The 13,863-nt window shown below is 33.6% G+C and overlaps 2 protein-coding genes across 3 annotated transcripts in view; both read right to left on the bottom strand.

The window, feature by feature from the left end:
* Window positions 1-1,425, bottom strand: part of LOC128545893 (uncharacterized) — a 16,030-nt gene extending 14,605 nt beyond the window's left edge. Inside the window, exons 1-2 of the mRNA XM_045323773.2 lie at window positions 1,290-1,425; window positions 89-179 (exon numbers count right to left, since the gene is read on the bottom strand). Coding sequence (XP_045179708.1) covers window positions 89-179; window positions 1,290-1,292 — 94 coding nt within the window. The 5' untranslated portion in view covers window positions 1,293-1,425. The remainder of the gene's footprint in view (window positions 1-88; window positions 180-1,289) is intronic.
* Window positions 126-13,863, bottom strand: LOC128545946 (baculoviral IAP repeat-containing protein 2-like). 2 transcript variants are annotated; one of them, XM_053534719.1, is made up of 10 exons: window positions 13,197-13,863; window positions 11,305-11,532; window positions 9,830-9,981; window positions 8,709-8,724; window positions 6,815-6,993; window positions 5,613-5,703; window positions 5,180-5,331; window positions 4,057-4,072; window positions 2,924-3,088; window positions 126-1,468 (listed from the first exon to the last, which is right to left on the bottom strand). In XM_053534719.1, exons 1-10 carry the CDS (start codon window positions 13,252-13,254, stop codon window positions 1,341-1,343), a joined length of 1,185 nt encoding a protein of 394 aa, XP_053390694.1. In that variant the 5' UTR covers window positions 13,255-13,863; the 3' UTR covers window positions 126-1,340. The 2 variants fall into 2 exon arrangements, with proteins under 2 accessions (XP_053390694.1, XP_045179706.2); XM_045323771.2 differs by lacking the exon at window positions 126-1,468 and having other exon boundaries at window positions 2,947-3,324.

Below are 13,863 nucleotides of genomic sequence, written 5' to 3'. Positions count from 1 at the left end.
TTGCATATATCAGGAAATCCACGTAATAATTGTGATGTCAAATATTTACATATTTAAAATAACACCTGTTATATTTTTATTTACTTACAGTCACTATCTGTGATTGGCAAATTATTCATCGGGTGATAAGGCAAAATCAGTGTTGGTTGAGTTATTGCACTGCTACCTCCTGATGTTCCCTGGAAAACAGTTGGGAATAGAAGTGTTCATGCCTTTTGGTTAATGTCATTACAGTTTGCGCACCGTTAGAAAGAACTACGACAGCTAATTTAAGTTTTAAATTGTCGTAATCAGTATTAAGTGTTTAATGCGGTAGCTTGTACTCTCAGAAAGATGCAAAACTGCATGTCTTGACGTATCGTCATCTATCCGAACAACATAGAACAAGACCTGTAAGACGTGTAATTGATATTGTTAGTCTGTGTGAAAAATTATGTATAAAAACGCATCATTACTCTTTTTTTAAAGATACAAAGAGGCATCCGTGACCGAGTGGCAAAGGTAGCCGACTTTAGATAACTTGCCCCTCACCGATGTAAGTTCGAGCCTCACTCGGGGCATTGAATGCTTCATGTTAGAAAGATTTCCAGCTGGCTTACGGAAGGTGAGTGGTTCTATCCAGGTGCCCGTCCGTAATAATATGTACCGAGGTGCACCTTGGGTCTCTTCCTCAACAATCAAAGCTGGAAAGTCACCGTATGACCTATGATTGTATCGGTGTGACGTTACACCGAACAAAACAAACAAAACTGAAGATGAAAAAAATAACAAAAAGTTGACGTGTGGAATCATTCCAAGTATTATCCACATACCGGCTTGAAATTTCTGGATTTCTTATTTCCTGGCAAAGTGTCCCAAGAATCAGCACACAGATATACACATTTCATTTAACAATATGTTAATTTACAGCTGTTGTACATAATATTCCTATTGCGAAAGTATCATCAATGTTGTGATATGTTCATCGAATTCCATTATAAAAACTTTCGTGGGGTCTAAAATTTCCAGATCAGAATATCAAAACATCAAGCTCCTACCTCTTTCGTCCACCGACATTTAGTTTTGAAAAGTACGAATTTATTGAAAAATCAGGGTTTGTTAAAATTCTACATGGTAGAAAATATTTTGACCCGAACCTTAAAATTCAAGTATTGTTAACGGTTTTTGTTGTTGTAGTTTTTACAAGAGATATTTTAAAATAATGGAAACACTTAACTTCTCAAATTAGCTAATAGAAGTTCCCCATGTAAAAGATGAGTTAGCAAGATAGTGTTATTAATCGAACGTACCATGGGTTTATAACTTTGGCGACTTTGTTGCTGACACTTGATATATTCAGATCATTTTAGCCTGATAATGTATGAACAATTTGGGAAGTTTGTGGCATGTTCCTTTATAGGGTCATCACCAGAACTCCAGTCTTTCAAACCGCCGTCACACGTGAAACAACGACACAAATCTCCATTTCCTTCAGTAAGATTTTAATTTTTAAAATTACGTAGACATTTGAAACACTGATATATAAATATCATTATAGGGCTATCTTATGAATTGCTGTCTCCATGTCCAAAAGATCAACCACAATAGCACCATAAACAACGACACTAGTCTCCCTGTCCTTCAGTAAGATTTAAAACACTGATACATACTTACCATTTAAACTGTACTTGTAGTAAGAATTATCTATCATCCTTTTTATACGCCCGAAGGGACGTATCATGTTATACCCCCGGTGTCCGTCTGTCTCTCCGTCCGTCCGTCCGTTTGCAATTTCTTGTCCGCTCTGTAACTCTTTAACCGCCTGAAGGATTTCAAAGAAACTTGACACAAATGTTCACCACACCGAGACGTGCAGAGCGCATGTTTTGGATGTCTCGCTTCAAGGTCAAGATCACACTTAGGGGTCAAAGGTCATGTATGACTTTGCTTTGTGTATATTGCTCTGCATTGCAGTGCTCTTGTTTTTATTTGGCAGATCCCTTTTTTGTTCAATAACAATAAAAAAATGAATTACTTCCCTTTTATGTTACAATAAATAGCTTATTTTGAACTTTGTTTTAATTATTAGCCGTAGGGGAAACCGAGACCACTTTTCTGTGGTACAACATGGATGGGACCTCCAACTTTAAGGTGTATTTTGACATACCTGTACCTGGTAAGGATTTTCTTGCGGACTTAGAATATTTTTTGTAGACTTGGAATTTTGCTTTTGAATTTCTTCCCTTTGTTGTTCCTGTCCTTTGGGCTTCAACAGTCAACTTCTTTAAATTTTGCTCCCATCCTCTGATGTAACCCTTCGAACGTATATTGCCCCGCTTGGCGGAGCTCTTGTTTACTATGCCTCATCTCTGATGTTTTGTGTTTGAACATAAATACCTGTTACATCTTTATATGTATTTTCAATGATATTGTATATTTGGCAAAATTGTTCGTGTTGTACTGATAGTTGTTCACATAAATGACAATGTCAGCGAAACCTTGTCTTATGTTTGGTTTACTAACATATTCAGAAGGTTAGCAGTACTCAACAAATATCTTACGATGATTCTGGAGTAGACATGTATGGTAAACAATAAATCACCTTGTTATTTGAAAGCGAAACAGAAGTGGAAATTTATGGTACACATTTAGTCAAATTGTCTTTATTCGCAGAAGGCAATGCTGCGTTGGTTTAAGATGTACAGCTATTACTTTATCAGACTAGTACAATATAATTAAGTCATAATTTAAACAGCCAAGCTATCCCACAGCTTCACCACAAACCACGTTACGTTGTCTCTACAGAACGACAAGTTGAAATATAATTAAGATAGCAATTGGTCCAATATTATGTATTTCAAATCTGTTGTGAAACAAATGTACCGTTAGATTTAAAAAAAAATACATTTCACTCTAAGAATCTGTATCCACAAGGTTATTTTACCTGTATAAAACAATCCTGCTACAGCAAGTTGTTGAGCAGACACGTTAATGTGTTGTGGAAAATCTCTGAATGACACCATTCTTGCTTCTATTGTCTGATATCTCGATGAGCGGATTTTAAAAGGTTGTTGTTGTGACGCATTTGATGTTATTTGATTGTTGCCGTCTGTTTAAAAAGAATTCACATAATATTTGCATATTTTTGAAACATTTTACGCACATGTACACTCGACCCTTGATTAAAAGTCTTCTAACATGTCTTGCATTGGCACCGAGTGCGTAAAAACTGACGCTATGTGTCAATCATCAGCATAAGCTTTTATTGAACTGCTTGTGAATTTGAAGCGACCTTCAGGCGAGTTCTGATGGGTCTATCCAAAAAAGTGTCGATATGATTTCATACTGCGAAATAGAGTAGTTTGTTATTATTGAATTTACACAGGTAAAAGAAAGCGTCAAAATGTCTAGTTGTTTTGTGTCGCATTTTATAAAAAAGGATTCTGGCAATAAAACGTGTTTAATATGGTGTCAAATAGCTTATATTAGACCTTTCTAACGTAAACGTAAATCGGAAACGGATTACTGAATCCGTAAATGTTATTTGCAAATAATGGTCTAAGGGAGATACTATTGCATTACTTTTGGATGAAATTGTCTCCCATAGACCACAAATTAGCCTAAAATTTTAAGGATTCAGTATTCCGTTTCGTAATTACGTTTACGTTAGAAAGGTCTATTACCTTACTTAATATACTAACTTTATATCAATTCCACTGATATACTGACTGTAAATAGATTATTATCTAAAGATATGAAAAATTGGGTTTTCTTCAAGTCTAAGCGAAAGTAATGTTATATGCAGTTGGTAAATGCACTTCGATAGGTAAATACAAGACAATATTGCACAATTTAACGTAGTGGACCCGTCATGACATTTGGAAAATTATGTATTACCCGTAAGCGATTTCGACATTATTGTGACTCAACTTAAAGCCACGTGAATTTAACGTCTTAAGAATGCCGAAAGTGAATACGTAATCACATGATAACTGTCCAATATCAATAGGGGTCCACTACCTTACCTTAATTGTTTAGATATAGGAAGACGGTTTTTATGATTATAAAATGTCTCACCAGATGTTAGTGCCAGCTGTAAATAAAACAAAGGCACAGTATATTAGATTGACAACTTACTTACTGAGAAAGTAGCAATCGTAATGGTAAATGTGAACAGCCTAAGTTTAGAAATAACAGAGCTTCATGAATAATAGAATATGTAAGAAAATAATGAACATGATGTAGAATATTTTTAATATTAAAATATTTCACAAGGCTTTCATAAGGATATTAGTCAGTAACAGAAATAACATCCTGGTCAAGTGTTGTTATAAAAAAAGACACTAACAACTTATGAAAAGCAACATACATCTCTTACAACTAGATTTCCTTGAACCTAAATGTTTGCAAGGCACACACATACGCTTTACTGAGAATAAGCAATAGTATATGTAAAAGAGAATAAACTAAGAGTACAAATTAAAGAACTATAGAATTCAACGTAGAGTATTTTGAATATTTAGTTATTCTACAATGTATAATACAGACATAAACATATTATTCGGTAACACCCTAATCATATTATCTAATCTATTTTGCCGGTAAAGTGTCACATATGGTAGACAATAACGACCTAAAGTAACACACAAATTACAACGTGACTTACTTGAATCTTCAGGTTTGCGTACTTATTGTACTTATCCTTCTGCTAACCCTTCTCCAACAAAATAACTATTGAAATATGATTCATTTTATACATTTCCGATGATAATTATTTTTCCACACGTGCTACGTTTATAAAAACGTTATAAACGGACTTGTCTGACATATTTACATTCCGGTACTATTACTGTCAAGTTTCCAGATATATTATTCAGTCATAATTTGATATGTTTGTCTGTTTATAGTGCTGTTTGTTTACTTGTGAACTTTTGTCAATATAAAATAGGGTGTCTATCGTTATAGGTTTGTGATTCAGGCAGTTACAAATGTTGTGCTTCAATACCTCATATTTTATTTCGATGGAAATAAAATCTGAAATCAATATTTTTAGACATGTTTAACGCCACAATCTAGACTGCGATGATTCACCGTAATACCCAAATAAAGAATCTAACAGTTTACCTTTTTTGTTTGACTGACACAGTAATGAGTAGGTGACCTAACGCAAAAAGAATTAAACATTCTGTCTGCCACGTACCTTCATTCTATCTATTCTCATCTTTCCAAACTTCATTACGATGAAATCGCACGTGGACGAATGTTTCACGTGTTCAGTAAGGACATCATCTTCTCGAACCCAATCTTTCATTCCTATCCCACACTGGTGGCACCGCACCAAATCTTGATTACCTATAATTGTTATCATATATCATACAATAATTGGGTTGATTTATTGCACATTTCAACAATTGTAGGAGTCATTGCAAAATAATACCTTGTATAGCGTATTTATTTTTTTATATTTTTGATAGAATAATTTATATTAACAATATATTCATAAAGGTTGCTATTTTATGAAACACAATTATTATGACACCGGAATATAAATCACATAGTTTAATTATGTATGATTTGCATGTATAGGAGTAGACTGAATATTCGCTTAGGGTCAAAATGTTTTATTTACTTACAGTCACTATCTGTGATTGGCAAATTATTCATCGGGTGATAAGGCAAAATCAGTGTTGGTTGAGTTAATGCACTGCTGCCTCCTGATGTTCCCTGGAAAACAGTTGGGAATAGAAGTGTTCATGCCTTTTGGTTAATGTCATTACAGTTTGCGCACCGTTAGAAAGAACTACGACAGCTAATTTAAGTTTTAAATTGTCGTAATCAGTATTAAGTGTTTAATGCGGTAACTTGTACTCTCAAAAAGATACAAAACTGCATGTCTTGACGTATCGTCATCTATCCGAACAACATAGAACAAGACCTGTAAGACGTGTAATTGATATTGTTAGTCTGTGTGAAAAATTATGTATAAAAACGCATCATTACTCTTTTTTTAAAGATACAAAGAGGCATCCGTGACCGAGTGGCAAAGGTAGCCGACTTTAGATAACTTGCCCCTCACCGATGTAAGTTCGAGCCTCACTCGGGGCATTGAATGCTTCATGTTAGAAAGATTTCCAGCTGGCTTACGGAAGGTGAGTGGTTCTATCCAGGTGCCCGTCCGTAATAATATGTACCGAGGTGCACCTTGGGTCTCTTCCTCAACAATCAAAGCTGGAAAGTCACCGTATGACCTATGATTGTATCGGTGTGACGTTACACCGAACAAAACAAACAAAACTGAAGATGAAAAAAATAACAAAAAGTTGACGTGTGGAATCATTCCAAGTATTATCCACATATCGGCTTGAAATTTCTGGATTTCTTATTTTCCTGGCAAAGTGTCCCAAGAATCAGCACACAGATATACACATTTCATTTAACAATATGTTAATTTACAGCTGTTGTGCATAATATTCTTATTGCGAAAGTATCATCAATGTTGTGATATGTTCATCGAATTCCATTATAAAAACTTTCGTGGGGTCTAAAATTTCCAGATCAGAATATCAAAACATCAAGCTCCTACCTCTTTCGTTCACCGACATTTAGTTTTGAAAAGTACGAATTTATTGAAAAATCAGGGTTTGTTAAAATTCTACATGGTAGAAAATACTTTGACCCGAACCTTAAAATTCAAGTATTGTTAACGGTTTTTGTTGTTGTAGTTTTTACAAGAGATATTTTAAAATAATGGAAACACTTAACTTCTCAAATTAGCTAATAGAAGTTCCCCATGTAAAAGATGAGTTAGCAAGATAGTGTTATTAATCGAACGTACCATGGGTTTATAACTTTGGCGACTTTGTTGCTGACACTTGATATATTCAGATCCTTTTAGCCTGATAATGTATGAACAATTTGGGAAGTTTGTGGCATGTTCCTTTATAGGGTCATCACCAGAACTCCAGTCTTTCAAACCGCCGTCACACGTGAAACAACGACACAAATCTACATTTCCTTCAGTAAGATTTTAATTTTTAAAATTACGTAGACATTTAAAACACTGATATATAAGTATCATTATAGGGCTATCTTATGAATTTCTGTCTCCATGTCCAAAAGATCAACCACAATAGCACCATAAACAACGACACTAGTCTCCCTGTCCTTCAGTAAGATTTAAAACACTGATACATACTTACCATTTAAACTGTACTTGTAGTAAGAATTATCTATCATCCTTTTTATACGCCCGAAGGGACGTATCATGTTATACCCCCGGTGTCCGTCTGTCTCTCCGTCCGTCCGTCCGTTTGCAATTTCTTGTCCGCTCTGTAACTCTTTAACCGCCTGAAGGATTTCAAAGAAACTTGACACAAATGTTCACCACACCGAGACGTGCAGAGCGCATGTTTTGGATGTCTCGCTTCAAGGTCAAGATCACACTTAGGGGTCAAAGGTCATGTATGACTTTGCTTTGTGTATATTGCTCTGCATTGCAGTGCTCTTGTTTTTATTTGGCAGATCCCTTTTTTGTTCAATAACAATAAAAAAATGAATTACTTCCCTTTTATGTTACAATAAATAGCTTATTTTGAACTTTGTTTTAATTATTAGCCGTAGGGGAAACCGAGACCACTTTTCTGTGGTACAACATGGATGGGACCTCCAACTTTAAGGTGTATTTTGACATACCTGTACCTGGTAAGGATTTTCTTGCGGACTTAGAATATTTTTTGTAGACTTGGAATTTTGCTTTTGAATTTCTTCCCTTTGTTGTTCCTGTCACATAATATTTGCATATTTTTGAAACATTTTACGCACATGTACACTCGACCCTTGATTAAAAGTCTTCTAACATGTCTTGCATTGGCACCGAGTGCGTAAAAACTGACGCTATGTGTCAATCATCAGCATAAGCTTTTATTGAACTGCTTGTGAATTTGAAGCGACCTTCAGGCGAGTTCTGATGGTTCTATCCAAAAAAGTGTCGATATGATTTCATACTGCGAAATAGAGTAGTTTGTTATTATTGAATTTACACAGGTAAAAGAAAGCGTCAAAATGTATAGTTGTTTTGTGTCGCATTTTATAAAAAAGGATTCTGGCAATAAAACGTGTTTAATATGGTGTCAAATAGCTTATATTAGACCTTTCTAACGTAAACGTAAATCGGAAACGGATTACTGAATCCATAAATGTTATTTGCAAATAATGGTCTAAGGGAGATACTATTGCATTACTTTTGGATGAAATTGTCTCCCATAGACCACAAATTAGCCTAAAATTTCAAGGAATCAGTATTCCGTTTCGTAATTACGTTTACGTTAGAAAGGTCTATTACCTTACTTAATATACTAACTTTATATCAATTCCACTGATATACTGACTGTAAATAGATTATTATCTAAAGATATGAAAAATTGGGTTTTCTTCAAGTCTAAGCGAAAGTAATGTTATATGCAGTTGGTAAATGCACTTCGATAGGTAAATACAAGACAATATTGCACAATTTAACGTAGTGGACCCGTCATGACATTTGGAAAATTATGTATTACCCGTAAGCGATTTCGACATTATTGTGACTCAACTTAAAGCCACGTGAATTTAACGTCTAAGAATGCCGAATGAGAATACGTAATCACATGATAACTGTCCAATATCAATAGGGGTCCACTACCTTAATTGTTTAGATATAGGAAGACGGTTTTTATGATTATAAAATGTCTCACCAGATGTTAGTGCCAGCTGTAAATAAAACAAAGGCACAGTATATTAGATTGACAACTTACTTACTGAGAAAGTAGCAATCGTAATGGTAAATGTGAACAGCCTAAGTTTAGAAATAACAGAGCTTCATGAATAATAGAATATGTAAGAAAATAATGAACATGATGTAGAATATTTTTAATATTAAAATATTTCACAAGGCTTTCATAAGGATATTAGTCAGTAACAGAAATAACATCCTGGTCAAGTGTTGTTATAAAAAAGACAATAACAACTTATGAAAAGTAACATACATCTCTTACAACTAGATTTCCTTGAACCTAAATGTTTGCAAGGCACACACATACGCTTTACTGAGAATAAGCAATAGTATATGTAAAAGAGAATAAACTAAGAGTACAAATTAAAGAACTATAGAATTCAACGTAGAGTATTTTGAATATTTAGTTATTCTACAATGTATAATACAGACATAAACATATTATTCGGTAACACCCTAATCATATTATCTAATCTATTTTGCCGGTAAAGTGTCACATATGGTAGACAATAACGACCTAAAGTAACACACAAATTACAACGTGACTTACTTGAATCTTCAGGTTTGCGTACTTATTGTACTTATCCTTCTGCTAACCCTTCTCCAACAAAATAACTATTGAAATATGATTCATTTTATACATTTCCGATGATAATTTTTTTCCACACGTGCTACGTTTATAAAAACGTTATAAACGGACTTGTCTGACATATTTACATTCCGGTACTATTACTGTCAAATTTCCAGATATATTATTCAGTCATAATTTGATATGTTTGTCTGTTTATAGTGCTGTTTGTTTACTTGTGAACTTTTGTCAATATAAAATAGGGTGTCTATCGTTATAGGTTTGTGATTCAGGCAGTTACAAATGTTGTGCTTCAATACCTCATATTTTATTTCGATGGAAATAAAATCTGAAATCAATATTTTTAGACATGTTTAACGCCACAATCTAGACTGCGATGATTCACCGTAATACCCAAATAAAGAATCTAACAGTTTACCTTTTTTGTTTGACTGACACAGTAATGAGTAGGTGACCTAACGCAAAAAGAATTAAACATTCTGTCTGCCACATACCTTCATTCTATCTATTCTATTCTTTCCAAACTTCATTACGATGAAATCGCACGTGGACGAATGTTTCACGTGTTCAGTAAGGACATCATCTTCTCGTACCCAATCTTTCAATCCTATCCCACACTGGTGGCACCGCACCAAATCTTGATTACCTATAATTGTTATCATATATCATACAATAATTGGGTTGATTTATTGCACATTTCAACAATTGTAGGAGTCATTGCAAAATAATACCTTGTATAGCGTATTTATTTTTTATATTTTTGATAGAATAATTTATATTAACAATATATTCATAAAGGTTGCTATTTTATGAAACACAATTATTATGACATCGGAATATAAATCACATAGTTTAATTATGTATGATTTGCATGTATAGGAGTAGACTGAATATTCGCTTAGGGTCAAAATGTTTGCATATGCATAGTTTTGTAGAGACTGGTGCAGAAACAAGTTTTTATGTGATCAGACTAAAGGAAAAAGAAAAAAACAGCCTATCAAAAATCAAAATAACCAATCAATTAAATAATCAGTTGACCAACCAAAATTATTAACACAACAATATCATCTAATTGATTTGAATGAAATAATCTTCACAATTTCACACATTTAATGGATTTTACTGCCAATAATTAAATACGCTTCATTTGGAACCGTATTAGAATTGTTGATACAGGTAACGGAAAAATGAACTTTGCCACGGACATGTCTCATGTAAAAATCATAGGAATCTGACCAACCAAACTGGACGACTTTTAGAATAAAGTCATTAAGTGAATAAATCACGACTTGACCAATGGTCTACTCGAATATCTGTATTACGTTACTTATCTGTGTTTAGTTATGAACCCAAATTAATGTTTTTGCCTTTATCACAAACTTTATACAGTCAATGGCCCTCTTGAAAGTTATATATGTGAAGTACTATAATTTGTATCTGCCGTTATCGCTTAGATAAAAATGGGTTACCCAGTAGACATTTTGTTTATATTATGTACATATATTACCGCTATCTATGTTTGATATTCATTTTTATAAACTGATTTGGTACGTTAGTTGATATATGGCTGACAAGTTACATATTCAAAGTAAAGTATGTTTCTCAAATTAGACTACTAGTATTTTGAAAACTATACGTGTACCAATCAGCAAATTACTATGTGCGTTACTGATACTTTCTCGGCTTTTAACATTAATAAAAAACTAACTCACCTCACCACTTCTGGTTTTGACCTTAAGAGAAATTCACCAGATATGACATTTTAAATGCATTTTAAGTTAGGTAACATCTAGTAATTGAATTGTAACAAAATTTCGTCCCAAATATGTAAATGCATTTGATTTGTATAAATGCTGTTTGATATTCAATCGATATGTAAGACAAAAAAAGCTCTATTCCATGAATCCATGAGTGGTACTTAAGACTATACTAGATGATACCGGTATTTGATAACTAAATATTAAAATACCTGTAAAGAAAAATCCACAATCTGCGAATAGAATGGGATCTGGTTTGTTGTCAACAGACCAACTGGGTGTAGAGAACGATTCCTGCCTGTTTTGCCTTTCCACATAATGAGGATACATTGGAGTTTTTGTATCAATTTGGGCCTTATGACCTGATGTTACTATATCACTATTGATTGTTGTCAGCCTGTCGTTTGAAATATTCGTAGCTGGGTAAACATTTGTTTGTTCTACAACAGAAAATCCACTGGCAATAGACCCCAATAGATAAAGTAGATTGCATTGTTCAGTTTTGAATTATCATCTTGCATTTTAAATACATTTGTTTTTGATATTTACTGATTATAAAATCCACTGCCAATAGACCCCGAGGCCACATGTCTAGGACAGAATTCAAATGACAGTTGTCCTGCATCAGTTTCTGTAACTTGTGTAGTATATTTATTTGGATATTTTGGCTGGTGATATTGATTTTTGTTATAGGGAAATACAATAATTTCCAAGACAACTGAAGTCGTAATGTGAGGAATACGTGGAAGAACCGGTGACAATTTTGGAGCATCTGTAAATTTAATATGACATTTTACTACAACTACAATTCATTCGAAATTTACAAATAATCCTTATCAAAAAGTTTGCTATATATATTTACACACAAAATATTTTTTAGGAACAGATACTATGAGCTAGTATATTTACATGCACCTTAGTATAAATTGTAACAAAAGGCATAAATTACAGAAATATCGGTTTACATGGTAAACTAATATTGGTATGGTATGCCGATAACATGTAAGTCACACGTCAGGTCCCTGTGTGTTCTAACGGCAACGTTATATAGCACTTTATTTGATACAAATATCAATAAACGGCAATGACATATGTAAAATTACAAAGATCCGGGAAATTTATATATACCTGGGTCCAATGGCTAAAAAGTGAAATTCAGTCTAATTTAACATATTTTGAAGACCCAACGGCATACACCGTAACAAGACAACATTCAGATACATAAATTAAGGTAATATTTGTTTAATATGCAAACCTAATATACGTCTTTGATAAAACGCCTTTATTGGCACTGGTAGCAGCTACTGACTATAAATTACCGTTCTGAAATTTAAGCAGACCTTATAGTGTCTTGTTTTACCTTTACAAAAGCATTTTAACTCGACATATGTGAAACGACTGAACTATGAAGTAACTTAGTAATTATGGTTGAAGGTAGTATTTCTGATTTATTCATTACAGTGTTAGCTTAGTAAAAATATTACTCAGCGTCTTGCCTATTACTACAGTGTCGCAACAAAGACTGCAAGATAAAGCTGTTTAAAAAGTACAGGGCATCACCCATATTTCCTATTTTTGCAAAGATCTGGCAAATTTTAAGATTAAATTTATCTCTCAATGGCTAATAACTATAATCTATACCGAAACACGTAATATATATGTACCATAGACATATTAAACAGCTTTTATTTATGAGTAAAATTGCAACAGCTTGTTCCCAACTTGCCGCTCAGCTTGTCAGTATGTCACACAGGTATTAAAGTGGAAAACATTTGCTCGAAACGTTGTTTACAAGCAAAATCCTATCGTAATACCGGCCTGCCGGCGGACCAGACATCAAACCTATTAAGAAGCGTACTAGAATCGCTATCAACATTTGGATTAATGCTACACGAATCAAAGTACTCCGTTTGATATAAAACCTAAATACCTGTCGGTAAAACACATTCCAACATATTGGAACTTTATAACTTCTCCGAGATACAAACACCTCAAAATATCATTCTGGATTTATGGATTCGTTAACATTTCATTTCAGAAATTAAACATGAACTACATCTATTGAGATAAAATAACCATAGCTTACTAAATAAATTGTCTTTACCTTTTAGCATTGTTATAGAGTTTGTAATGTTGCCTTTCTTTTTCTTGTAACTTATCATCAGCAATGGATATTACATTTGAAGAATAACTTTCAGCCTCTTCCCCATTAGCAGTCTTTACAATTAGCAATGCTATGAATATGTCGCAGTCCATCCGCCTTTTTATCAACACCCCCTCGTCTAGTTTTCGTTTTATATTTATTCTCAGTAGTTCTAAGATTTCACTTTTAGTCACAAGAACTAATTTCCCGAAAACAGAAACGATAAGTATTTCTCTCTTTTCACTGAAAGTTTTCAATAATGATGCCGTCTCAGTGTTTGCTAAGCATGTTCCGCTGTCAAATAGCATTTGTTCCATTTTAGATGTTATTTGTGACAGAAGACCAATTGTCAATTTATTCTGGTTCAAAAGAAATAATACGTGCTTTTTACAACAACATTTACCAGACACTATGACACTGAAAAAAGATTGAATGTTGCTCGCAGTTAACTCAGTTTCTAACAGCATTTCAGGCAAGCATGAATCAACTTCTGTGAGAGTATCCATAGAACTATCCATTTTGCAATACGATATACTTCCACTATTTAAGTTATTAATTGTAATGATAAACTGAGTGAATATATCTTAATTTGTTAAATATGTAGTGCAATATATTTTAGCTGATAGCA

This window comes from Mercenaria mercenaria, unplaced genomic scaffold (genome assembly GCF_021730395.1).
Source record: "Mercenaria mercenaria strain notata unplaced genomic scaffold, MADL_Memer_1 contig_3927, whole genome shotgun sequence".
Lineage (NCBI taxonomy): Eukaryota > Metazoa > Mollusca > Bivalvia > Venerida > Veneridae > Mercenaria > Mercenaria mercenaria.
The sequence above is the reverse complement of the archived record's forward strand: the minus strand, read 5'-3'. Positions and strand labels throughout refer to the sequence as shown.

Bases quoted from the DNA above. Each gene is read 5' to 3' on its own strand.
- LOC128545946 (XM_053534719.1), bottom strand. From the start codon at position 13,254: ATGATAAGTTACAAGAAAAAGAAAGGCAACATTACAAACTCTATAACA. The intron at 9,982-11,304 runs GTATTTTAATAT...TAACAATTATAG, and splicing joins TTGTGGATTTTTCTTTACAG to GTAATCAAGATTTGGTGCGG. The intron at 5,704-6,814 runs GTACGTTCGATT...ACTGTTTTCCAG, and splicing joins GCCAAAGTTATAAACCCATG to GGAACATCAGGAGGCAGCAG.